At 37.4% G+C, this 27,800-nt stretch overlaps 1 protein-coding gene across 1 annotated transcript; it reads right to left on the reverse strand.

Moving 5' to 3' along the window:
• Positions 1 to 1,305: 1,305 nt before the first annotated feature.
• Positions 1,306 to 27,800, reverse strand: LOC136854538 (transmembrane protein 268-like). The gene is given in 8 exon segments (XM_067080947.1): positions 1,306 to 3,557; positions 22,935 to 23,090; positions 23,239 to 23,385; positions 23,634 to 23,867; positions 25,949 to 26,031; positions 26,034 to 26,063; positions 27,260 to 27,503; positions 27,632 to 27,800. Coding segments are annotated over 8 exon segments (1,299 nt in total). The 5' UTR covers positions 27,776 to 27,800; the 3' UTR covers positions 1,306 to 3,296.

Genomic DNA, 27,800 nt, shown 5'->3' on the forward strand with positions numbered 1-27,800 from the left:
TCATAAGTCACATTTTCTGCGGGATGGGACTGCCAATGCTGTTTTACAAGAAACACGCAGGGTAATTCCTAGTGTTCAGCACTGGAGTGCCTTATGGATCTAGATGCATATTCAGAAAGGTTGGAGGGGAAACTTCTTGTGGGACATGTCTGGAAATAATTGCCTTCTCAGAGAAGACTGATGTAAAGTAATTGGGTTTGATGAAACATGAAATGTATTGGCAAATATTATTATATAGCATTTATTTACACTGAATAAAATATATTATCATTGTCATCCACAGAGACACTAATTCTACCATCTGGGGCTGGATAAAGTCAATTAAGAATTGAAGCATGGAAACAAAAACTCAGCCCAATTATTATATACAAACCTTGAAGTCTTACTTCCTCAATGTAGTTTGCTTTGGCCCTCAGTACTTGCAGAGGCTTGCTTCACATTTGCTTTGTTTATGAGTAAATGCAGTGCTCATTTCATATTATAATACTTATAGTATAATCGGTATACAGCAAGGCCCAATCTACCATTACTTTACAAAACCTTAAGTTTTAATTATACCAAATTCTGTTTAGTCTAATGTTCATATCTTCAACCCAAAGTATATCTAGGAAGGGAGTTACCAGTTGATAGCCATTATAAAAACATGCTTTTCCACATATCATCAAACACCCACGCTGCAAGCCAAGCTCACCCATTGCCAGCAGTATAGAGCTCTTAACATAAACTTCAAAAACTAGGTATAATTGAAGAAGGAAAAATTTGAAAGATTTTCATTAAAACAAAAACAAAAAGGGTTCTGCTCAGATGCTGTTTTAAAATTACAGCCCGGAATGTATTTGCATTAAAAGACAAGATGTTAAGTGTACAATAACTACAGATTAAGTAGTCATACAACATAATATGAAGATATGATTACTTGATCACTGAAATAATAAGCATTCATATTTTTTAACTGGCTACAGTACAAAACATTCAGGTCTGAATTAAAAGAGGTATTGAAAAAAATTTATATTCATAACTAAACACCTTTTACATTATACATAAGATTACCTTTTATACAAGCAATGAAAGTTATGAGTGCTGAAATTTATATCTTGGAATTTTTATAATTAAAGTCAGTGAACACATATATAAAAATAACAGATCAAAACATGCATTTCATTACCACTGTTCAGAAAATGCACTGTTCAGAGCTAAGCAACATCCACAGCTACATCAGTTTCTTGACATAAAATCAACTACACAAAGCAAAGTGAGAATACTGAAGAGTAAAATACAAAGGTGAATAGTAAAGGGTGAAACACAAGTCATATTTTGTTTAATTTCAAATACGTCCCAGAAATGAAAGGCCCAAAGTGAGGATGCAATGAAATTAGTGATAAACATGTTAAAACCTTAGTCATAAGATGTGTTAGTTTTTACAGCTAAATGCATGTAGATCAGTGCCAGTGCAAAAGAAAAGCTACTGCAACTGAGTGAGACTCGATTATTACCTATCAGTATAGAACTAAAGTTTACTTTTATTTCACAACTGTGGATACAGTACTGCACTCTTTCTAACAAATATTTATATCATAGCTATGCCTCTAATAAAATTGTTGTTGTAGACAATATTTGTACACACATTACTCCAGCTATAAAATGATGGCAGATTGATAAAATGCACTCAAAATGTAAATCATGTATTGATAGAGAGAGCGCATGATATGCAACTATCAACAATAGTAATTTAGCAATTGCTGATAAACTCATTTGGACTTCTTCAAAGACTAAACCAACATCATGCAATAATGCAATCAAAACGATTGAGTTGATTACCATTCAAACTTTTTACCATGATGAGTTGCCAGGATATTATTAAAGTGATGACCAATTTGTAATATTTGCTTTGGTATTTGAAATATCTCTGAATCTGCCCAGAAATATATTCCTGGAACTTCAATTCCATATATTTCCATGAATGATCCATAGTTACCCTTGCCTTTTGCTCCTTGAAGAAGTATTCTGTGCCATGGAAGAACTCAGCACACAAGTCCTTGAATATAGACTACAGTATACACTTATGATAACAAGAGTTCCAGACCCTCAAAAGATTAAACTGAGATTTCATAGCTTGTGATCAAGCTACCGTATATTAATTAGCAGTTCTAAATTTGGAGATGCAAGTAAGGCATGAAAAAAAATCTCACTTGACTTCTTTTCTGATTTTTCACTGCAGTACTACAGTATATACTAATTGCATATTGGGAATCAAGCATAGCATCAGTAAAATCTAAAAGGAGGCAAAGGAAAGGATATGAAAGATGGGGATGGGAGAGCAGGTAAGGGAAAGAGACTTGAAAGAAAAGCAACTATAATTATCCCCGCTTATAGTGAAAAATACTTTGAATAAACACTGAGAAAGTTGCATTAAATCAAACATGTCTTTCGTACAGTTCAAAACTGCATTAATATTAGGTATCTGAAAAGTATAATAGATGTTCAAAACATCAGGTATGTATGCATGTGTACCAAAATTAACAATGTTTTATTTATTTGAATATCAAAAGACATCAAATTTAAACCTACAAAAAACAAGGAATTAACATTTTTCTTGCAATTCACCTAAATATCAACTGACTGTAAATTAATAATCCTTATTAATTTGCAGTGCTGTATCCTGCACCATGCTATGAATTTCTGAAGTGGTCCCTTGAAAACCAAGGAAAATTATAAAAATGGAATTGGATCAAAATGCCAATTTAGCTAAATTTGAGACATAGAGAATGCAAGCAAAGTAGAAAAAAAGTTTTTCATTTAAAACAAAAATAAATGCCACAGGAAATATTGCAAACTATGCTAGAAAAACTACCCTACATTATTGGAATGATTATGAAGTAGTAGTAGTGGTTAGTTGGAATGTATTATCACTATTTAAAATTATGGTTTCACAAAATTACTCATTACCGACTGCAAAAGATTACTAGTGCCCTGTGCCTATCATGTTAATAGCAAGTATATTACATGTGAAAAGAAAGAAACTACAGCAGTTGCCAGATCTGAAGAAATTCTGCTACTACCCTACTAGTAAATAAATTACTGTACAATGTATGTGTAAGCCTCTGTTTATACAATTCATGTATAAGCAGCTGTCAAAATCTAGATTGCTGTACAGTACACTTAAAATCTACGCTGGAAAATTGGGCCTTTTGGACTTTAAAATTACAAAGCACATAACAGGTAATACAAAATATTATTTTAAGCAAAATTAAATAATAAATTTCAGAGTGAAAAGCATTGTAATTCATTGCATCTACTTATAACTCAGCATCTTGGCAGAACCGAACAATGCAAGCACAATGAGCCCGTGAGGCCTGCTGATTACGAGGGAGTTTGACTGACAGATGTTCCTCTATGTATTGGCAGAGGCAGCGTGCAGTGGGCAGATGACGTGGAGACACAGGAGGAGATAAGCCCTCCAATCGGGCAGAAGCATCAAATGCCCAATCCAGTCTTTTTCGAAGAAATTCCTTGGCCCAACGTTGGCTGTATCGAGCAAGCAGAAGTTGCGCTCTTTCCTGCAACATGCATACAGTATTTCCATGCAAACATGCACAACATTACAAAATTAAATACCATATATGCAGCCGATTACATTTAACAAAATACAGTACGAAAACACATAAGCGCTACCAAAATGTGATAACAAACAAGAGGCATGGCTATTCAACAAAAAAAAATATATATGTATAAGTACCGAAACTCGAATAATATTAAGGAAACCTGCTACAGCAGAAAAAAAGAGAGTCTTGTGTTCCACAATACCCTCTTGAATTACTTGATTTTAAGCACTTCTCAAGCATGTGATACATCTATTATGTGAAATAGCTTTACCTGAATACATATTATCCTATTGCTTAAAGCTTGCGAGTGCAATAGTAATTTTACTAAGTTAAAAATGATTAATGTACAGTGTTAACTATGTACCTTGTATTTATAAAATTATTTCTGGCTCCCCTACCTGTGCTCAATAAGTAAATGTTTCTTCCATTGTTGATCCGTTTCATATTATCCTATTCCCAAAGTCTTGGATAACACCCATTACAGTGTTTCCACGAGTACATTATTATTATTATTATTATTATTATTATTATTATTATTATTATTATTATTATTATTATTATTATTACAGGACGTCTCCAACTTAGGGCGTTCCGATCTTACAGCACTTTTTCTAATATATTTATCAAGAATAGGTATCTACTTAGGTTGCCGTAATCAAGTTACGGCACTATTAGCGGCACTTACAACAAGAATAAGCACCTAGTTACGGCGCTGTTAACAGCGCTTACGCCACCTGTTAATTAATAAGCACCGACTTATGGCGGAAATCGACTGGCGGCGTGCCGCTGGAACGGAACCCACACCATAAGTCGGAGACTGCCTGTATTATTATTACTATTATTTTAAATGGGCAGTAGACCCTCTTTTATACACGTGGTGTTGAAGGTGGCAGCTGCATCAGCGGCATCAGTTTGTATAAAGTTTTCTCTATTTTTCTATCATCAGCCAAACCTATGCGCCTACCTATATTTTGGCTAAATGATTTTATAAAATCCTCGCGCCCTATGTGCCCAACAACTACAACCTTCATTCATCAGCGGAATTCTTAGAAAAGACCAAGGACACTGCTGGAACTGGAACTATCGCCTCTCTGGAAGTCGAATCCTTGTTTACCAACGTTCCCGTAGACGAAGCCATCAATATAATTATCGACTGTGTCTACAGGGACCCCTCTACGCCCCAGTTAAATATCCCCGAAGTGTCACTACGGGCCCTCCTGGAAATATGCACAAAGAAGGCCTCTTTTCCACTCATAAGGGCCACATGTACAGGCAAAAAGACGGCATTGTCATGGGTTCACCTTTAGGTGTGTTTTTCGCCAACTTCTATATGGCTTCAGTAGAGGAGCGGATTTTTTCACACATCCCAAAACCGCGCATCTACGCCCGTTATCCTGATGACATTTTCGTACAGGCTGAGGACGAGAATGGAACAGAAATGCTCTGCCGCACATTCATAGAATGCAGCTCTTTGAATTAATGTACAGGTTGAGTGCTGTAACAACGGCCAGCTCTCCTTCCTTGACGTCCTTGTCTGCCAAACCGATGATGGCATGAAGACCTCCATTTACATGATGAAGACGAATCTCGGCCTCTGCCTTAACGGAGATAGTGAGTGCCCTTCAAGATACAAGAACGCGACCATCAAAGCCTTCGTAAGAAGGGTTTTAATGCAATGTTCTTCTTGGCAGGGCACGCACCAAGAATTAAACTGCACCTCCCAAGTACTCATAAATAATGGGTATTCCAATAAGCAAGTCAACAAAGAAATCCTTCTTGCAATGGACTGGTGGTACAGCAACCGGGAGCAGCTGCAGCCCGACCCGCAAAGAAATGTTCGACTTTCCTATATGGCGAGGTGCACTCAAAATACCTGGAAGGCGAACGTGACATCACGCAGATCATTGCAGACCATATCTTTACTACTGACATCGACACGTGGCTTGACCTCGTCATTTACTATCAAAACAGCCGCACTAGAAACTTATTATGAAAAAAACCCGGCCCCATTAACGAGAGATCCTCTTAAAACAGTCGAATGTGGTATACCGATTCAAATGCCCAGTCTGTAGATGCCCCGGCGCCTCTATCAGTATGACCACCATGAAACTGGCAAAGAGAATCTCCTGTCATGCCCAAGAAGGTGCCGTAAAAAACCATATGAGAGAATACAGAAGTAATCGGAAAAGCCCCTGATCCAAGGCGCCTACAGCTGCTGGAGGCGCTCTTAATACAGCAGGAGAAGCCCTTATTAAATACCACCCAAGAGGTATTCCTCCTGCCTACCAACATTAGGCGACCTATTGCTTCTGTAGCTGACAGACCGACACCAGACACCACAAGAAATGACAATCCCAAACGTGAAACTCACAATGATGGAGATTCTGGGAGCCGCCTGGCGCCCAATCAGAATATTCACTGGGAAATACCAGAGAATGACGTCACACACCAGTCCCACCGCTCAGCAAGGCTGCAGCAGAGAAACCATCAGTGGTAAAATTTTTGGCTTGTGAGAAAATCTCGCCAGCCAATAAGCAGCGCAAATGTTTCTCCTCCTCCAATCAGCGGGAAGCTGAATTTGACCCACCACTGACCTTCTCGTATATACAGAACAAGACTCACACCGAAAGTCGGTCTACTCCCGTCTTTTGGCGTGCCCATGCTCAGTGGAGCCTGAGCGAAACGTGGCCGCGATTAACAATGAAAAAGACTTTCTCCTGAAGGACAACTCAAAAGAAAATTTTTCCTGAAGGACAACTCTACGGACGATGAACTCCATAATTCAGTATCCTGTTACTGATTTACTGTGTACATCAGAAATAAACTACCTAATTTTGCAACCTGCCGTCTTCTCCAAGTATGACCAGTATCGGCGTGTTATTGGCAGAATGCAGTAACCTAGAAAAATCAATTATTAGAAAAATATAGAAAACTCTATACAAATTGAATGCCGCTGATGCAGCTACCACCTTCAACACCATGTATTATTATTATTATTATTATTATTATTATTATTATTATTATTATTATTATTATTACTGAATTATTATTTTTCACACGAACAACGTGTCACATTCAAAGAGTACAGCAGTGCATAGAAAGCAGAAAAATCACTGAAAAGCTATCTGATAATTGTTAAAGGCTCTGTAACACCTCAATCAACTTATTTTACTTCTACTATAGTGTTTTAGTTTTCCTTCGACTCTGTCACTGTTTCTGCTTCCATTCTTATACTATGCAAAGCATAACAGCAGGATCGTTACCAAAGTCATTAGTTGTTAAGTTCATCATCATGTTACAGGGTACAGATGAAATAATTTATCTTATAATCTCCTTGAGGAAAATCTTGTTAACCACTTCAAGGCCAGAAAAAACTTAAGTTCTTAGAATCAGGACACTGAACCCCATAGCTTAGATTCAATCATCTAAATTTAGCATGCCCCAGGCAGCATGCTACTTTCAGTTTATTTTACAAGGGTGGGCTCAGGAACCATACAGTTCATCACTTAAGTAACATAATATAAAGAGTAAAGCTTGGCCGGTACAGACGGGTGGTCTTAGAAAGAAATCATTATCTTCATCAACTGTAGTGAAAACATCACATAACTCAAATCAGTGGCTAAGAATGTGACAACAGAAGTTTTACATTTCATGATGACTTCTTAAAGGTGTTCATTACTGTTTCTATCTGCAAGGGTGTATCAGTAGGTAAATCAGACACATCCTGAACCTTACAGTATTGCCTGAAAGTGAAAATAGAAACGGATACAGCATGTGCACATTTATCTACACAGCAGTATGGCCCTTCAAAATTTGATCTACTACTCAGCACGAAGGAGTCCTTTGTTAACCTGGGCTGTTAACTAACGCTTGGCAGTTTGCAAGGGAGGTGGGAAGGGCAATTAATATACAGTACTGTAATAAAGAAGTATTTAAAAAACTCTTAAACTAAATTTATATTTTTTCAATGAAGGTTACCTCTCCATTATATAACTGATTCCCACATTTGAAAAGAGGTGGTCAAAGTGGAAATCAGCAAGCCCTTTAAAGACTAAAAATAATTATGTAAAAACAAGTGTTTGCTCACCTAGTGAATTTAATCCATTGGCTATTACTGCCACCTTAAAAGGTCTGTCACTCAGGTATAAGAACCTAATCACGACGATAACGGGTCTCTTTGGAAGGTGCCCCCTTCAGCAGAAGGTGGGGTAGGGTTACTGTGCCAAAACCCTGCAGAGCCAATGATGGATAAGTAACAGGTACCTACAGACATGAAGGTACACTTTCTATACTCAACCTTGAGTACTGTACCTCCAAGTTTCCCAAAAAAGAAATCAGAATCTAAAAACAGTAGAAAGAAAAAGCTACCGATCTATTCAGAACATAGTATCCCCCGCACAAACCAGAAGAGCCAACACTGCAGTTGCACTGAACCGCCACATCTAAAAGATAATTCACACCAAATACAGAATTACACAATGACATTGGGAACTACAATCATTTTCTCTAGGGAAAAGTTCTTCCATAAATTAAGAGATTTTGCCACCGCTCAAAATTATCATGTGGCTTTACTTTCAAGAAAGGTAGTAAATGATCTTCACGTCTAGAAACAGTCGTTGAATTCCCTGTCGCTGAAATGAACACTTCCAGAAAATGTAAATGAATGCTCCCAATCAACATCAATGAGAATAAAGCCCCCTCCTGCACAGACGTTCAAGAGACCTCTATGTTCCTGTCAAAGTAACTGTTTTCTTTAAATTACGAAATAATGGCATATTTCGATTAAACAATGGTTCATTGTGGTTTAGTTGTAAATCACTGATAAGAACTCATCTGCCATGATGCTGTTAAAATTTTTATCTTAAAACACTTTAAAGTGGAGGTGATAGTGGACGTCTTCAATATTTGCTGAGTCACTTGTGTAAACAAACTGCCCATTTAGATGTTAAATCTGCAGAAAATTTGATGAAAATGGCGCTTATCCCGCTTTCCGTATATCAGTGGTAAACACTCAGGGAACTGGGAGTGTTATAAGATTAACTGATTCATTTGCTTACCTTTTTCTTGTTTTTCATTAGATAATTATTTAAATAATTGGTAATTAAACACCAGAATAAGGTTATAAACTGAGTAAATGTATTACGTGTTCATTATAATTCATTTAATAATATTCATTGTTGTTGGAACAAACCAGATTCCTGAGACAAATTTCAACGCTTTTGCTGAGAACATTACGATGTAGTTAATTTTTGCGTTTTCCTATAGTTTTTTTTTATTTATTAATATATGTTACATACAGTGTAATATTATATTACATACATAGTGTAAATTTTGTCAATTATAATGCTGTTTTAAGTGATAATTTTGGATTTAAAACCTTTATTTCAGTATTTCAGTCCTGTATTTTGACATGGCATCTTAACTCTAGTACCAATTCTAGATCATTGTCATACTCAACTTTCTTGCATTTTTGGCCAAAGTGGTAGCATTCATATGTACACATTACATGTCTGAGAAGTTTACATAGTAATATGGACTTAAATCAATGAAAAGTCCTAACAACAAAATACTACATTTTTATCATGAACAATTCACCAATGCGTCGTCCACTCTCGAATGTTTGTAGCAGCACAACAAGGTTGGAAAATTGTTCCCGCCACAGTTTCGTTACTTTAATGGAGTAAAGTGCTGTAAACATTCTCACGTATCTTAAGTGGTATTTTGAGTGAATTAAGAATAAAATGTGTATAATTTCGATCAAATAATTATTGTGGAGTTTCAGTTGTTATGTCAGTAAGATAACAGCACGGATTACAGGGTAAAAATGCATTTCAGTTCAACCACATGATCCCCGGGAATTCCATGTCTTATACTTGCACTAGTATAGGCAACAAAATGTTTTATTGTGCTGATTGCAACTAAAATCTTGATTAATATCAATAAACATTACAAATATGCACAACCAGTGTTCAGTACACCGTTAAAAGAGCGCTGGGAAGGAGGAAGTGTGCAAGCGCTGTTCAGGGTGCATCACCATTTTGGTTGACGCCATATTGGATTCAAAATTGCCTTGGACACTTATTTTACGAACACTTCACATGCTTATTTTAGTTCGCATGGCAGTTTCATATAGCTTATTTTGTTAATGAAACTTCAGTCTTTTGAAAGGTTTTCTTAAAGTTTTAATTTTTTTGTTTCACCAATTCAATATTGAGTGAAAAGTGAAAATTCAGCGATCAATGTGTGTCATGCCCGATCATTTACCTTAAGATATCAGGATCCAATTAGCATAAAAGTATTTAAGCAAATACCTAATGAAAAAGGGTACTGTATTCTTACTCATCAGAATTTCCAGCTACCGAACATTACAAAATAGTGTCTTTACATTAGCTCTAATAACTTGGGTCCAAGTCAGATAAATCCTTAAAGCTTTTACAGGACACAAAAGGGACTCAGCTCATGAGGCACTAATGGTTCAAAGCTGGGTAAAGGCAAAGGCAAATCATTCTTAGCCCAAAATAAAAGCAGAAAGGAAAGAACTACCTTGTCCTTAACAAAACCTACCTTAAAAGGCAATGCTGACAGCTCACTCTCTTGACTGTAGCCAATGGTACCCAGTGGGGAGAGTTCATATAGAAAATTCTTCAAACAGAGCCTGTTCTAAAGTTTCAAAAGTTGGCAATATGAAGAACCTAAGAACCACAACTAGGTTCCAAGATAAAGGGGGTGCCAGAGACCAGGGAACCTCCAACTGAAAACCTTTAAAGACATCTCAGATATTTTTGTCCTCAGATAGATGAGGCCTACATGTCTAAATGGGCCCCATAGACGTTACAATTGCCGGATCCGGTCGTCTGAACCGTAAGCTATCTATTCTATGGTGTTCTCCTCCGACCAAAAGTGGGTGGAGTTCCGTCGGCCTCTCCGATAAGCCCACAACCTGCCGTTGCCAGGTTCGTGGCTCCCATTTTAGTTCAGGTGGCCCGAAACCTCCACGTCTGTGGCGTGATCTCAAGATTTACTTCAGTTTCAACTAGATGCTGAAAGGGTAACATGGCAGCTACGTCGGCAGATGAGTTCTTGGAAGAGTTTACTGAACGTCGTAGGAAAGAGAAATGATGCTTATGATAAATTATTTTGAAAGTTACAGTTGAAGGATGCAAATATATACATACATACATATATATATACATATATATACATATATATATATATATATATATATATATACATACAGTAAACCCCCCGTATTCACGTTGTCATGGCTCGCGGACTCACGCATTCGCGGGTTTCTCTGTGGAACATATCTAGCCACCATTCGGGGAAAATTCGCCCATTCGCGGTATTTTTCACAGAGCAATATTCACTAATTACTGTATTTTCATATAATTTTCATGAATAAATGCACTTTTTATGATAAAACTATTAAAATACTCAGGTATAAGCATTTTTACAGGGTTTTTCTTGGTTTACGCTATCAAAATGGGCAGTTCTAAGTGTTTTTAGAGGGGTTTTAAGCATTCGTGGATTTGACCTATTCGCGGGGGTGTGTGGGACGCATCCCCCGCGAATACGCGGGGTTCACTGTATGTGTGTGTGTGTGTGTATATACCGTGTTTACAAAGGTAAAAGGTAACTATGTTGCATACACAGCATCCTGCATAGTCTAGTGGTATATAGTCTAGCATACACTACAGTAGGTCTATGATCCGCTAGAACAGAATAGACCCTTAAACCTACGTTTCTGTAGCAAAGTAAAAGTAAAATGTTCAACTTTTTTGTACGTAAAACTTGCAATTTATGCAAGGAAAATTTAAATATTATTGAAAACTATCATAAATACACATACACACACACATATATGTGTGTGTTTGTGTGTATATTTATGTATTAGTACAGTTGTTTAAACTACAATGTTATTCTCCGCACATAAAACAAAAGTTTATGATGATAATATTTCCAGTAATATTTTAATTTTCCTTGAATAAATAAAAAACTGTGTACAAAAAAAGTTTATATATATATGTATATATATATATATATATATATATATATATATATATATATATATATATATATATATATATATATATATATATATATATAAATTTTTGTACACAAAAGTTTTGATTTATTGGAGGAAAATTAAAATATTACTGGAAATATTACCATCATAAACTTTTATTTTATGTACGGAGAATAACAATGTAATTTAAACAACAGTACTAATACATAAATACACACACACATTATATATATATATATATATATATATATATATATATATATATATATATATATATATATATATATATATATATATGTATGTATATATGTGTGTGCGTGTGCATTTATGATAGTTTTCAATAATATTTAAATTTTCCTTGCATAAATTACAAGTTTTATGTACAAAAAAGTTGAACATTTTACTCTTACTTTGCTACAGAAACGTAGGTTTAAGGGCCTATTCTGCTTTAACGGATCATAGACCTAGTGTTCACTTGACTATATACCACTAGACTATGCAGGATGCTGTGTATGCAACATAGTTACCTTTTACCTTTGTAAACACGTGTTGCATATAGCTTGAATAATTGCTTTACACGTCTCTGGGATTATATGCCCCAAGGAACAAATAGTGGCGCCGAAGTGAAGTGTGGGCAGGAACCTCTCGTACAGTGATACTGGCTGTCTCGTACAAGAGCGTTTTTTATTTCTATAAGAGGGGAGACCATATATAATAATTTCACGTTCGTCTGCTCGTCCATTCTCGGGTAATTAAACCAGTCACCAGGGTAAAATTTCAATTCATTAATAAATAATCATGAGATAATTCATTTCTCTTCTTCAGCCATAGTTTAATCCAGGTTCTTTTTCGCTGGGTCTCCCGATTTCTGCTTCAAGAGTGCAGTCTATAGCTTCATCACTGAGCAGAGCTGACATGTGTTCACTCTACCAAGATTCGGCAAACTTAAGTGAATCCGAACGTCTATGGGCACCATGGATACCGGAGTTAGAACTGAACCTGATCCGCCGGTCATATCGTCTGTGGGGCCCTTAAGAACTGAAGCCAAATGCTATAGCCTTTAATGGCTACTACTAAAAATTTTTCTCATACCTGAGAAATAGGGGAAACTCAATAATGTTGTTTATAAAGGTATGGGCGCTCAAAGTCCCTAAAAATGGCACCAGGACCCACACACTGACCACTAATGTTGGTAGACTTGATTTGTAGATTCCCTTCCAGCACTGATAATGGCCTTCCTACAAGCTCTCAAGAACCCTCAGGCACTTGATGGAGGTGTACAGTCTTCATGCAGTCAGCTGTAGCTTGTGGGGGTATGATGAAACCTTACCTCCCTTGGCTGCTTCATGCTTCAGGAGATTCCTCCTGATTGGGAGAAGTCTGGGCAGATCTATCAACCACTAGCATGGGGTAACTTGCCGATGATAATATATGGACGACAGCAAGGGGGGGGGAGGCATAATAGTCCAGACCTGACCAGTTTAACAGCATGGTGCCCACCACTCGTGCCAAAGGAATTTGAACGGATGAACAAAAAATAGGCAGAAGATGATTCCACCTTGTTGCAAACAGGTCTACAAAAGGGAACTAAAAAACACTGAAAATATGAGGAATTATACTTGTGAAGTAATACATAAGAGTTCTGACTGAGTACTGTGTTTACATATATAAAATGATCAGATCGCTACCAGGAAACTAAAATAGTTTACCTACAATACTTAAAAGCTCCACAGCTTTATAGGTATGCAAGTAGTCTCAAGTAAAAACTCCCTGCTTAGTTACATCACATATGTTGTCCAAGAGTCTAACAAGACCTTCATCTCAAAAGAGTTCCCAATGGTGAAAGAATATCCAACTCCTCTCTGTAATTCCTAGTGCCTGTGCAGTAATGAGAGACTGTTTAGTTTTCTAAATACTGTGTACAGTAACTTTAAAATCATGGTCAGAATAACACTATTCTACATGAGTAGATCTGCATGTTATGAGAAAACAAAAGCAAGATAGTACACCACTGGTGAAATTTTGCCCCTACTCTCAATGTAATGAGATGTATTCCTCCTCTTTCTTTTCAGACTTCACTTTTACAGTAAATTGTGGTATATCAGTAGCATGAAAAATCTGTATAAACTTTATCTACGTAAACATTTTACCAACGACTGACATAAGAAATCATGAATAAACTCATTTATTTTCATCACAGGTAATTTGATGAAAACACTAAAAAAATTTTAATTCTAGCTCATGCAATATAATAAATACTGCGCAGTAATATATCATTATACTATACCTATTCTTCCTTTGTCATGTTCCAACAACAGAGTAAAAAAAAAAAACTCTTCTATATAATAAACATATCTACAGACTAAGCAATAAACATCCATGGAAGCAAAGGGAGTTTTGAAATTTTGTAATGAATAAGCTAAGATCACAGATAGTAAAAAATGCCATGAAACAAATCTTTGATGAGTCACGATCACTCTTCAAAGTAACTATCAACATGAGTAACATACCAATGAATAAACATTGCAACTGAAACCTATTATCAATGACAATGCCATGCAAACAAATACTAAAGATCTTACCAAGTAACCTAAATCACAGATTTCTTACCATACAATTTATAACAGCATGCAGTCAACCCCCGTTATATCACGGGTCAGCATTCGCTGCTTCAGTTAATCGCAGATTTTTCTGTGGAAAGTATCTCCAAACATATCGCGGAAAATTCACTAATTGGCGGATTTTTTCGTAGAGCAATATTCACTAATTATTGTATTTTCATTTTATTTTCATGACTAAATTTTAATTTTTACGATAAAAATGATTTGCAGTACAGTATTCACTAACTACCATATTTTCATTTTATTTTCGTGACTAAATATACATTTTTTTTATAAAAAACGATTGACAGTACTAATTTTCAAATGCAATATTAATATTAAGATTATGTAAATCATATGGTTACTCACCAGTGATGAATGTTGATTGAAGATGATGATTAGCTGTGCAGTCCGACGAATGACGACGAAGATATGACTGCCCAGCAAAGCAGAGGCGTTACATCTCCTCTGGGGACGCCTCTTCCCCTTCTTCAGGCACTTCTCCACCTAATGCACTTCTTCAGGGGCTTCTGGAGGCTTTGGAGTGTCCTTCTTCATGGTGATAGGCAGCTGCTGTTGCTGCTTCTTCATGCTGACGAGGAGGTTATTAGAGGGCCCCAAAATCCCATTAAGGCCATATGAAAATTCTATGGAGCGTTCCATATTAGGATCCCATGCCTCAGCCATCCCCTGCAGCTCCCTGGCTGCCTTCATGATCGGGACAGACATTCCGAAGACAGGCCCTCATCCTCCTCCTCGTCCCTGTCCCCTGAACCTGTCCCATCTTCTTCCTCACTGGCGGACTTTGTCAGAGTGGGCATCAATGAGGGTGCCGACTTCATCTCTACCAAGGATCGTCGCAAATAGCATTCTCCTCTCATCCTCTTCCTTCTCGATGTACCGCAGGGTACTCTCATTCACGCCAGAGTGGGCGGCTACTGCGGCGTAACTTTTCCCTTCCTTCAACATTTCCAGAGGTCCTACCTACTCTTGGCGCGTCATGACCTTCCTCTTACGTTTAGGCTTTTTGCCAGAATCCTTAGAAGGAGCAGGACGCTTAGGAGGCATCTTAAGGCACAATTTAAAAAGATATGCGAAGTACAGTAAACTGATATGCATTGATACAGAACACAAACAGTAGAGGCACACGTGGTGAACTAGGAAGCTGGGCAGAGATGCTGGGTCATTTGCGCACTGTATACAGTACAAGGTACTGTGCATATCAACATTTACATTTTGTGCATTGTGCATACTGTACATTTTATTGATATTTTGCTCTGTTGTAAGATGATTTTGAAATGATATTAAAGTGTTTTAGGATGATAGAGCATATTAAAATACGTGGGTAGCTTGTAGAACAGTGGGACTATATCTAAAAAGAAATGTTGGGTTTGTTTACGTCTGCGGAACCTGTCCCGTCGTTACATTGTCATTTTACTCTACAGTATTTTTGTGACTTTTTATGATAAAAAAATGATTTACTAATTTTCAAATATTAATATTAATGTAAACACAGCAAAATATCAATAAAATTAATTTTTTTTCTTAAAAAATGTTCACCCCAAAACCACCCCTTGGGAAATTCCAAACACAAAGCTTGTGAAAAGAAAATGTATCTTGAGAAGATGAAATACTTAGGTGCAATGGAGGATGAGGGCTTCTCTTTGGAACGTCTGTCCCGAATGATGAGGGCAGCTAGTGAGCTGCAGGAGATGGCTTCAACATGGGATCCTTCCATGGAACGCTCCACAAAGTTCATAAATGGCCTTGATGCACGCATGTTGCCCTGTTATAACCTCCTCATCAGCATGAAGAAGCAGCAACAGCAGCTATCTATCACCATGAAGAAGGACCCTCCACAGCCTCCCGAAGCCCCTGAAGAAGTGCAACTGGTGGACAAAGCGCCTGAAGAATGGTTAAGAGGCGCAACCAGAGGGGATGACAATGAAGATATGACCTGCTGTGCAGTCACATCTTCATTGTCATTCATCGGACTGCACAGCTAATTCATCATCATCTTCAATCAACATTCATAACTGGTGAGTACCCGTATGATTTACGTAATCTTAAACGTCTCATTATTTCGTACATTTTTTCAATGCATATTTAAATACAGTACATATTTAGGTACAGTGCTTAATTGTTCCCTGTACTTGAGAATGCACCAGTGTCACTCCTATCTACATTAACAAATGTATGTACCTGAATACTGGAATAACTTGATTAGTTTTCAACCTTGGTAAGGTTACAGTAACAGTTGTAGGAGTGTTCACGCCTAGTTGTAAGCCATATACTGTTAAGGGCACAGTAATGTTGTACAATAACTTTGAAATGATATTAAAGTGCTTTAGGACGATAGTTTAAGGTATATTTTGTGTCTGAACTATTAAAATAGGCAGTTTTAATCGTTTTTAGAGGGGTTCCAACTTATCACGGATTTCAATGTATTGCATGTGGTTGTGGTCCCTAATCCCAACAAATACCGGGGGTCGACTGTATAACAGATATTCTTGGCTGCTGTTAAAATAAAACACCAGAGGTAAGAAAAAACCTACACGTGGTCATCCATAAACTGCATAAATGCAATGACCAAAAACTAGTGTTTAAATAATCAAATTTAGTCCTTTATCAAAAGAAATATCATTGATTTGGTTTTAATGGAAAAGGCTGAAACTGTTGTTTTCCTTTGGATAGTACATTTAGGATCCCATGACAACTGTAAAGTAAACGTGACACTGATTTTGAATCAGCATGCTCAAATGTCTCTTACAAGAAAATTGGAATCAAATTCTACAAACAGAGGACGTGTATCTAAGCTAGAATGTGATTCTAAAATACTCGAGCTATACTGTAATCATTACTGATAACTCCCAAATACCTCTACAGAACTGAACCAACATAACAGTGCAGTGTGTTTAAGAAGAAAGGGAAAAGCTAAGAGAAATACAGTATAATGAAATACATTTAATAAGAAAATAAAAAAATTTTAAACATGCTCTTATCAAAATGCACTAAAGGGTTAAAAATAATTTTTGAGACACCAGGATTTTCTTACAATAATAATGATGTCTACAAAAATAAAAGCGTGGACCCCAAACATGGAAGGAAACGTTCCAAGAAATAAAAAAAAAAAAATCTATTTCTTTTCTTGTAGCATTTCCTTCCATGTTTGGGGCCCACGCTTTTATTTTTGTAGACATGATTAATTGTAAGAAAATCCTGGTGTGTCTCAAAAAAGTATTTTTTTACTTTTTAGTGCATTTTAATAAAAGCATGTTAAAAAAATTTTATCTTTTATTTTATACCTTTTAGTTTTGACAGAAATTATAGCCGATTTATGATTGTAGTTAACGAAAACTGATGTCCGCTTACGGGGGAGGGTGAGGGAAGGGGGAAGGGAGGGAAGAGGTAAGGGGAGTAGAAAGGTGAGGGGAAGAAACGGGAGGGGAGGGCGAAGGAAGCGGGAAGAGAAGGGGAGGGGGAGAGGGAGGAAGGTGAGGGGGAAAGGGAGGAGAAAGGTGGAGAGAGGGAAGGGGCGGGAGGAAAATGGAAAGGGGATGGAGGGGAAAGAGGAAGGAGTAAGGGGGGAGGGGAGGGGTGAGGGAAGGGGAGGGGAAGACACAGCTAAATTAACACTTGATCGTGTGCTCCGGAAGGGGGGAGGGGAAAGGGAGGAGAGGGAGAAGTGGGATGGGAGGAGGGGAGGAAGAAGGGAAGGAATGGAATAGGGAAAGGGAGGGGAGGACAGCTAAATTAACTCTTGATCGTGTGCTCTGGGAGGGGGAGGGGAGGGGATGGAAGGGGAAGGGAGGAGGACACAGCTTTATTAAATTTGATCGCATGCTTTGGAAGGGAGAAGAGGAGGGGGGGGAGGGAGGGAGAAGGGAAGGGGAGAGGGGGGACACAGCTAAATTAACACTTGATCGTATGCACTGGAAGGGGAAGGGGGATGGAAGAGGGAAGGGAGGATACAGCTAAATTAACACTTGTATGGTTTTGAAGGGGGAGGGGAAGGGGAAAGAAAGGGGAGGGAGAAGTGGAAGGGGAGGGATGAAAGAGGGAAGGTAAGGGAAGAGGGAGGGGGAGGACACAGCTAAATTAACACTTGATCATGTGCTCCGGAAGGGGAGGGGGAAGGGTAGGTGAGGGGATGGAAGAGGGGAGGGGAGGAGGAGGACACAGCTGAATTAACATTTGATCGCCTGCTCTGGAAGGGAGAGGGGGGAAGGGAGGGGAAGGAGGATGGAAGAGGGAAGGGGAGGGGGAGGGATGAGGAAGGACATTGCTAAATTGACACTTGACCGTGTGCTTCGGAAAGGGGATGGAAGAGGGAAGGGGTGGGAGAGGATACAGCTGAATTAACACTTGATCGTTTGCTTTGGAAGGGGAGGGGGATGGGTGGGGGAAGGGGATGGAAGAGGGAAGGATGAGGGGTTTATATAGAAGATAGATTCTACCAAGTCAAAGAAGTTATGAAAATTCCAAAGTTTCAGGCAAATCCTGAGATACTGGGAGAGGTCACTGTAGGGTCACTAGAGGTCACTGCTGACCTAATGATCTTGTAAGGTTGTATTGTCACCGGGATTGAGTAACCATGCTAAATTTCAAGTCCAATGGACGAAGGGAACAGGTCGAAAATCGAGTTACAAGATTTGGCGATAGACAGACAGGCAGACGCAGAAGTCAAGTTAAATAAAAGCATGTAAAAAGAATAACTGTTAAAAAATTATATATGCATGTTATCTGATAAAGAAAACACTAAGATCAACCACAGCTGAAGAGAAACTTCTGACATAACAGCAATTATAGTAACACTAAAGAATCTCTTGAACTTAAGGCTTACACAGATTTTTTTTTTTTTTTTTTTTTTTTTTTGCATCTGCATTTTGTGACGCTATACCTCCAATAAAGGCACAAAAGGTGCTTGTGTTGTCACGTGAGCCAAAACTCTTGCCATGACTTTTCTTACTTCAAGGAACAGTCACTATGTATAAAACCAAGTGATATGCCAGTGCTTAATGCTGTATATATTGCAAACAAATTTATCAATTAGAACATACTCATAACAGAACTTTTATTTGGCTAAAAAGACTGTAGCCTATGCACTATAGACCTAACCAATGCTAAAACTGAAACTTATTGTTTTACAACAAAATATTTAAAGAAATCATTTATGCTATACAACACCACTAGTTACTCCTGCTTCTGTTGTGCTGAGTTGAATTACAATGTTGATAAGTGAGAATGTACTGCATATGCTATTTTCCAAGCAAGCAAAGGTGACGATCTTTGGCTGCTAGATGAATAACATGGGCTCCTTCATTTGTGCTACCAGTACTGGCTGCCTTGGGTAACATAAGGCAAAAAGATGCTAGAAAGTGAGCCTGTGTGACAGCACCCTTACAGGCATCAACATAAAAATGACAGATTATTCCAGAATTTTGCAAAAAGAAATTTACAGCTTACTGTATATGCACGAACTGAAAAGTTATCAGTAGCAGAGATGGTAGTAAAAGTCCCTTACTAAAATAAGGCTATTATAACAGTATCAAGTATGAAATCCTTGGATGATGTACTTCATACATAGCACTATTTGGGAAAAGGAAACAATCACTTATGACAAGTTTTTGTTGTAATATTACACTCACATACCAATGGACAAAGGTTTTGTTGTATAAAATAAAATCTATTTTATTGAATAAGCTGCACCTCATTGAAAATTAAATGACTGAATAAATTATATAAGATTAAGACTGACAAAATTTTAAAAACTGATTTGCTAACAACACTTGACTCTTACTATTAACAAACACCTGTCTTGAGAACTCTGAAACAGGTAGCGTAGGCTTGAGGTGATGGAAGGAGGGAGGAGAGTAGGTGTGGAGTTACAGGGCAGCGGGTCGTCAGTGTCTTCTTGGGCAAGGATTTCTTCGGCATCACTTTCCTCTTCATCTGAGGAGCAAGCAGCCAGCGGAGGGGAGGGATGCTTTTGAGGTTGTGGGCACTGGTTTGAAGAATTGGTCTAAGGAGGTTTGCATTGTTTTTCTATTCTTTTCGTTATAATGAGACGATAACACTGGATAGCATCGTTGATGGTTGATGCTCCTTTTGAGAATCTCTCAGCATTTGGGTCCTGATTCTCCAAAAATAGTTAAAGCTTTATAAGAGAAAACCTCTCGTCCATCAATTTCGTTTCTTCTTTAAAGGAAGAGGCTCTTCTTCACATTCGTCTGTTCTTTTCATTTCTTCCTGCTCCATTAAATTTTAATTCGTTAACTCCTCTGAATGAAACTCAAACAGCTCTTCAAAGTCCTCTTCCACTTCTGTCAACGAGACTGTTAACGATTCCCTTTTCCTCATTGACAAACTGAGGGCATAAAGCCTTTCATGCTCCATTCATGTTGATTCCACTTACTTTATACCATGCAGTATCAACATTCCTGATGCAATTATAAATGTTGTATCCTTTCCAAAAGTCATGTAAGGTCACACCAGGGTCATTCACTTCCTTCAATGCTTGCCTTTAAATACGATGAGTGTAATATTTCTTGAAATTGGCTATTATGCCTTGACCCCCATCGGCTGAAGGAGTGAAGTTGTGTTAGGGGGTAAATACACAATTTTGACATCCAGATGGAAATCATCTAAGTGCAGTGGGTGCCCCGGGCCACTATCCAAGATCAAGAGAATCTTGAAAGGAATCCCATTATCGCAGCAGTACAGCCGATGGAAAAACCAGTCTTCGAACATAGCAAGAGTAACCCAGGCTTTGTTATTAGATATCCAGATTATGGGTAGAGAGCTCTTTGCAATGTATTTGAGTGCCTGTGGATTTGCAGCGTGGTACACTAAGAGCGGTTTTAGCTTGAAGTCTCCTGATGTGTTGCCACCCAGCAGTAAGGTTAGCCTATCCTTCGCAGCCTTGTATCCTAGCATCGTCTTCTCTTCACTGCTGACGTATGTTTTTTCTGGCATTTTTTCCCCATAAAAGGCCTGTCTCGTCAATGTTAAAGAATTGCTGAAGGGTAAAACCTTCCTAATCAACGATTTCCTTGAGCATCTCGGGAAATTTTTCGGTTGCTGCTTTGTCAGTACTCGCTGCCTCACCACGTGATGCAAGTTAGCTTGTCTTTTAAGGCGATGAAACCATCCATAACTTGCAGCAAATGTTTCATCTGCAGCACTTTTGCCAGCCTTAGCCTTCAAGTGGTCGAAAAGGCTTTTAGCCTTTTCCTGAATCAGCATGAGGCTAAGCGGTAAAGACATTTGCCTCTGGTGTTCCATCCAGATACCCAGAAGGTTTTCCATTTCTTCTGCCAGCTTTCCCATTCTCTTGCTTATAACTGTTGACTGCATACGCACAGCACTTTTAACATGTTCCGTAATTCGCTCTTTGTTCTTACAGGCTGTGCCAGTAGTTGAACGATTCATATTATACTGGTCTGCTACGTCCACCATTGTTTCACCACTATCTAATTTCTTTATAATCGCCACCTTAGTTTCCACTGAGATAGCTTGCGGCTTTTTACCACTGCCACTATCTTCACTTGCCTTACGCTTGCCATTAGCCATGATAAATAGAGGATGGGCTAAATATTTCACGATAAAATCGCATGAATAGCTTGGAGCACAACAGAGAACGTCTTACCACTAATGTAGGTACAAGAGTCTGGGGCAGTGGAGTGGGTTGGCTCTGGATAGGATGCTGTACACATGGGTAGCGGCAAGAATTGTTACTAAGCAGAATACGCACGCAGAACAAAATCTGAACTGACAGATGGCAAAGAGGAGCGCTCCGAACAAAATTTTAATTTCGATCATGTTTCTTTGAAACTCTGAATGTGAATGTTCGTAACTTAAATGTTCGCAAGTAGGATAGTGTCTGTAATTCAACTGGGATACATCCTAAACTTACATTCCCTAAACCTAACCTTAACTTAGGGTACTGTGCCCTGACCTTGCCAGTAGCAAGGACCCCCGAACTGACACTGTATACAGGAGAATGTCTACTGTATTTCCAAAATATTTCCTTTGAAAGTTATTCTTCTTGTGTTGAGTAGATATATCCCATTGTTTATGACCATCTCCAATACATTAACACAATCTAAAAAATTGTTACTATGCTGTCAATTAAAAAAAAAATACTGTATAGTGTCAAACCAAGGGACAAGTATTTAACCCGTTAATATTAAAGTAAACTTAAGTCAAATTTTTGGCTCTATTGGCTATACAATTAAACTTACAAACATTCCATCTGCCATTAAAATTCCTTTTTCCTTTTACTCAGCAACTATTTTAAAAGGAGTAAAGATGAACTGTATAGCCTAACATGTTTTCAGTAGTCAATTTCACAAATTTCTAAAATCACTTCTATAGTTCAATGCAGCCATTATCTACTAAAATTACATATATAAAGTAGTTCTGTAACTTAGCTACCTATTTCTATAAGGTTAAACTAACGTACTGTTCTATTTCAAGGCCTTCAAAGTGATATATTTACGAACATAAATAAAGGAAAGATACATACTGCAACATATAACACCAGCCATTTAAAATAATTTGTAAGTCAACACAAGCTAACAATAAAGCATTCTTGAAACACTCATGCTTTGCCTCTCAGTATATCAATGAAAACATTTAGTAAAAAAAAAACTAAATTCGATCAAAGAAAAACGCATAAAAATACAAATACTGCACATTACTTACCTGTTGCCGGGATATACGTGTATTAGTGGCTCCTGTTATAATTATATCTGAATCATCAATATCCATTCGCTGATGTAATGGGGAAATTTTATTTTCTTCACTGTTAACAGTACGACCAGCCCGTTCTTCTTGCTCAATAATTTCTTGAAGTTTTGCCTGACAACATATAATTATAACAATAATGCAGTACATTTCCTACAAAAAGTGTTTATACCACATAATACCTCTGAAATAGACCTGTTATATGGCAAATATATTAGAAGGCTTATAAAAAAAGATACAGAGTGAAATAATCCTTTCTTACCACACAGTCATGGGTATCAAAATATATGAAACAAAGGTTAACTTTGTGACAGGACAACTTCCCTCGATCATCAAGACCCAGAAGTATCTTATGCCGCAACAGCTGGATATTGATGCCTGCTAGACACCTTTCAAGAGCCTTATTTAACTAGGTAAGGGAGAGAAAAATGAAAAAGACATTACATCCAAATTTATCTACTTCAACAAAATTTAAAAATTACGGTAACATTTAATAGTGCAGTACATACAGTATTACTAAATAAAGTCATACAGAGAATAATGAATTACCTTTTCTGATTACAGCCATGAAAGTAAAGTAAGAGGCCAGTACATAAAACTTGTACAATGGAGCAAAAATAAAATGGAATCATTAGCTACACAATGAATGTAAAATACCTTGATCTTAATCCACATGCAGAAGAAGATTGCTGCTGCATTAACCATCAACCAACCAATGCCAGCACCAAAGAGTGCTAGCTGCTTCAATCCTGAGAAGAGGATGCACAAAAGAATGGCAAAACCAAGGAATATCCAAGCCATAAGAATTCGCTTGTAGCAAACATTGTACATTGTGAATCGGTGATCGTTAACAAGCTGAGACATAATGTGGACATAGTCTTCTACAGTTAGCTGAAGGAAAAGGAAAATACAGTTTATTAGTCATGATGCCCAAATTTCATGATTTGCCAAGTTTTACTGTATCTGGCACAGTGACTGTTCTATACTGACATAAGAATATATTCAACAAATGATAAAACCTTAAGACTAAAATATCACAGTACCGAATGAATGATCATAGTTTTCTTGTTCAACAGTTAAGTGACGTTTGACTCATCCTAAAGAAGCACTGATTCTACCCATGACCCCTTGGCTTGCAGTATGCCTGTCTATTTTATATTTAATTTTCTAATATTCAGGGTCTGGCCTCTAACCTCTGTTGAACACTATTAGCCTTACCTTACCATACAATTTTCTCATCTCTGAAACCCACTTGTCTCTGACCCTTTTCGATGAATTCACATTTTTGTTTTAAAGCATCAACATGCCCATAGCATGTCTCTTGCATCTTCATTTACTTCTTTATGCTGCCACTTTCCAAAGTTCCTCCTACAACCGTACTATTAATCTTTGTTCTTTGTACTCTTGACTAATTCCAATGAATTTTTTTTATTATTCGACCTCCTACTTCTTGTCATGAGTCTTTGCTGCGTTCTCACTCATACGGTACTGTTCACTACCTTACATACTTCAATATGCTTTTACACCCAACAAAGTGACCTTGCGGAAGGATAATGAAGCAATCACCTTCTTCTTTAATTACACTGTACTAATGACATGGAACACAGTATTCAACATCCAACACATCCCCAACTGCCATGGCCATAAAACAACATCCTTGATCATTTCTTGCTTTAAATTGTTTATAGCTACTCATACAAAATTTTTTCTCATACTGGGTATTCTGGTCAGCATCTCATTTTTTAAGGGTATTTCAATGTTTGCTACTTTTCCACCAATTCCCTCTATACAACGCTATGCTACTTAAGAAAGTTCTTGGTGAGCTGTGGTGCTAGTGCAAGATTTCTCTTCCATTTTTCCAAAGGTGGAGCGACGGTTACAACGACAGCCATAGTCCTGACTTCATACCAGGTAAGTTGATAATGTCTTCACCTTGGTTGCTAAAGTATATATCGTCTCTTCTGTTACAATTTTCTCTCCAAACTCTTGATTTGACTTCCCTGCTCCTCAGTCTTGCTTGGGAGAGCAGGTCCAGGGTCATTCCTAGCTTCCCCTGGTACTAATTATACTTCCTTTTCATCAACTAAGAATTACTGTATAGTATTCCTGAATTTCAAAGTTTTCTATCACTAGAAGGGAATCTGATATTCTTATCTCATCTGGTTCTAAAAAACGTATCTCAAACTCGACACAAATTTCAACAAAAGGCTAAACAGCTTATTCATGCTAGACCTGAGTATGGATTCATACCAAGATCAGGATAAAGATTCATATAATCTCCAAGGTATAATTTCATGAACGCCTGTGTTTTCAATAATGTATTGTCTGGCTCAATGATACTTACCAAAATGACCTTTGTCTTGACCTTCTCTACAAATACCTTTAAAGTACAGCCAAAAGGTTTAAAATGTAAATAGATTTATATAATAAAAAATTATTTCCTATTTCTGTATCTGTAACACCATCCATATTGACAACAGCACTGGCACTAGGCTTATCAATAATGCTGATATCCCTTAGCGTGTTTGAATAATGTATCAGTTCCCAATCAAATAGTCACAATAGTCTTCCATGGATATCACTCATTTTTTCAGAAATCTTGCAAACAACTCACACAAGAGACAAACAAGGAAAATAATCTTTATGAAGACCACAAAAAAAATGGGTAATCTATGTCTGTATCAAATGCAGATTTTTTTTTTTTTTACATTTTGGGGTTACATAAAACTCAGTGGCAATAAAAAATCTTAATATTTTATGGGATTTTGTCAACTCTAAACATGTCTTATAGGCAAGGCTATTATTTATTTATTCTTTACGATGAGCTATAACTAACAGGTTTGGTTTCTTGATTGGTTGGGTTACAGCACAGTGTTATAGCGTCTGATAAGAAACTAATTAAGCATATTCTGTATAGCACTGGGAAGCAATTTTCATGATAAAATCTAAAACATTTTAAGATTACAACTTACTGTTAAACCTTGCGCCATTAATTCTTCAGGGACCAGTTCTGGCCGAAACTGAGCTGGTGTGACCCATGGCATGGAAGTGTTTTGGGAAGCAATGTGACTATGACATCTCCATTTGCTGAAAAGACAATATTCTACAGACTCCAAATAATCTATAACTTTACTGACATGATGTAAAGAGAAAACGATGAAGTATTTCCAAAAGGTAGCCTGAAATGTAAAGGGTTGAAATATGCCAGCTTAGTAATCATTAAATTACGTATTACTATTTTCAGAAGAAAAAATTCTATTTAAAAGAGTATTTCAAGCAATATACAGTTAGAAAAGGGGAGGACATGATGTTCAATGAACATGTTTATTACAGAAAAGAAAGGGAATCAAGAAAAAAACTTAGAAGTGTTTCACCTAAGGAGCTGAAGAGACAACTGCTTAACTATTTTAATAATTCACAATGAGCAACTTGGTTAAAGCTAAAGGAAATCCTGAACAAGAAAACACGTGCCATGAGTCTGTCAGGTCGGGAGGAGCAATTTTTAATTTGATCCCTCATCGAAACTCTCCGCAAGAAAGTGACTGTTACTTTGGAATAAGCTGGCCTTATGTCAGCACAGGGCCTTGCTCAGTGGTGGCCTGTAAGTGGGTAAGGTGGTAAAGAGAACAAGAGGCATGGTGTGGGCCTCAGGCCTTATGCAAAGCAATTAAAATGGAGAGTGACTAAAAGTGCAATTCCTGGTTTCCGCTTTTACCAAACTGTCTGGATAAATGAAACCAACACATCACTTAATCAACAAGGAAATTGAGGTTTCCATTGCATCTCTAATCTGCTTCTCAGGAATTTCCATGTGTCTGATACACCATTTACTTTCAAAACTTGTACTGAACTAACATATCAAAACTTGCTTTGATTTTCATAATTTCTATTTCCTAACTTATTTAACGTTCATTTATGACCTTACAAAATGCATAAGCGCTAATATAATATTTATCACAATCTCTTCCTTACAATAAAAGTTTTAAAAAATCTTCAATAAGTAGATGCAACACAAAATAACATTACCGGCGACAGTGAAGAACATAAATATTCAGGAATAAATTTGATATCAGTAATGGTATTATTGATAACGTTAATATTACTATTAATGTTAATGTTAATATCAGTTTCATTACATAACTGCGACTGCTGAAAAGAGTAAATTAAAGCAAATTTGTCTGATTTCAAAAAGTGTATATATAAGTGCAATACTTTCCTTGCAATTTTCTTTTCTGGTAGGAACCAGAATAAGCGCCAAGACCTAAACTGTACTGTAAACTTACCAAATCCTTGTCTAATGACAGGCTGAGCATTTGCCGGAGGTCGAGATGCTGAATCGTGTAAGGGCACATTTTGGAGTTGTGTTGGGCTTAGCTGCGACATGGTCACCCGCGTTTCAATCGAGTTCGTGGAGGTAATACTGCTTGGAGTGGTAGGAGAGGTGACTGAAGACTTGCGAACGCCATTTGCAGGTTCTGATATGGTTCTTGACAACGTCTTTTCAGGACTGTGATTCTCAAGGCTAACCTGAAATATTCAAATCATACCATTTATTTACTCCTTATATCTAAGATTACAAATAAATTCAGTTGATGAAAAGAAACGCCAGAACAGAGTTGAAGAAAGAAATTTTCTCTGTGCAAAAGCGAATTTACCTGGACGGACTGAGCATCTATTACAGCAGGGGTGTTTCCCTCTGAGGGAGCCGACTGTTGATTTCCATCTTCTTCTTCAAATTGGACCCATGAGTTTTGGGTGCTGTTCCCTCCTCCCCCGTCCTGATGTTCCCGATTACTCATTGCACTGAAATAGAAAAAAAAAAAA

The sequence above is a fragment of the Macrobrachium rosenbergii genome, chromosome 1 (assembly GCF_040412425.1).
Source record: "Macrobrachium rosenbergii isolate ZJJX-2024 chromosome 1, ASM4041242v1, whole genome shotgun sequence".
Lineage (NCBI taxonomy): Eukaryota > Metazoa > Arthropoda > Malacostraca > Decapoda > Palaemonidae > Macrobrachium > Macrobrachium rosenbergii.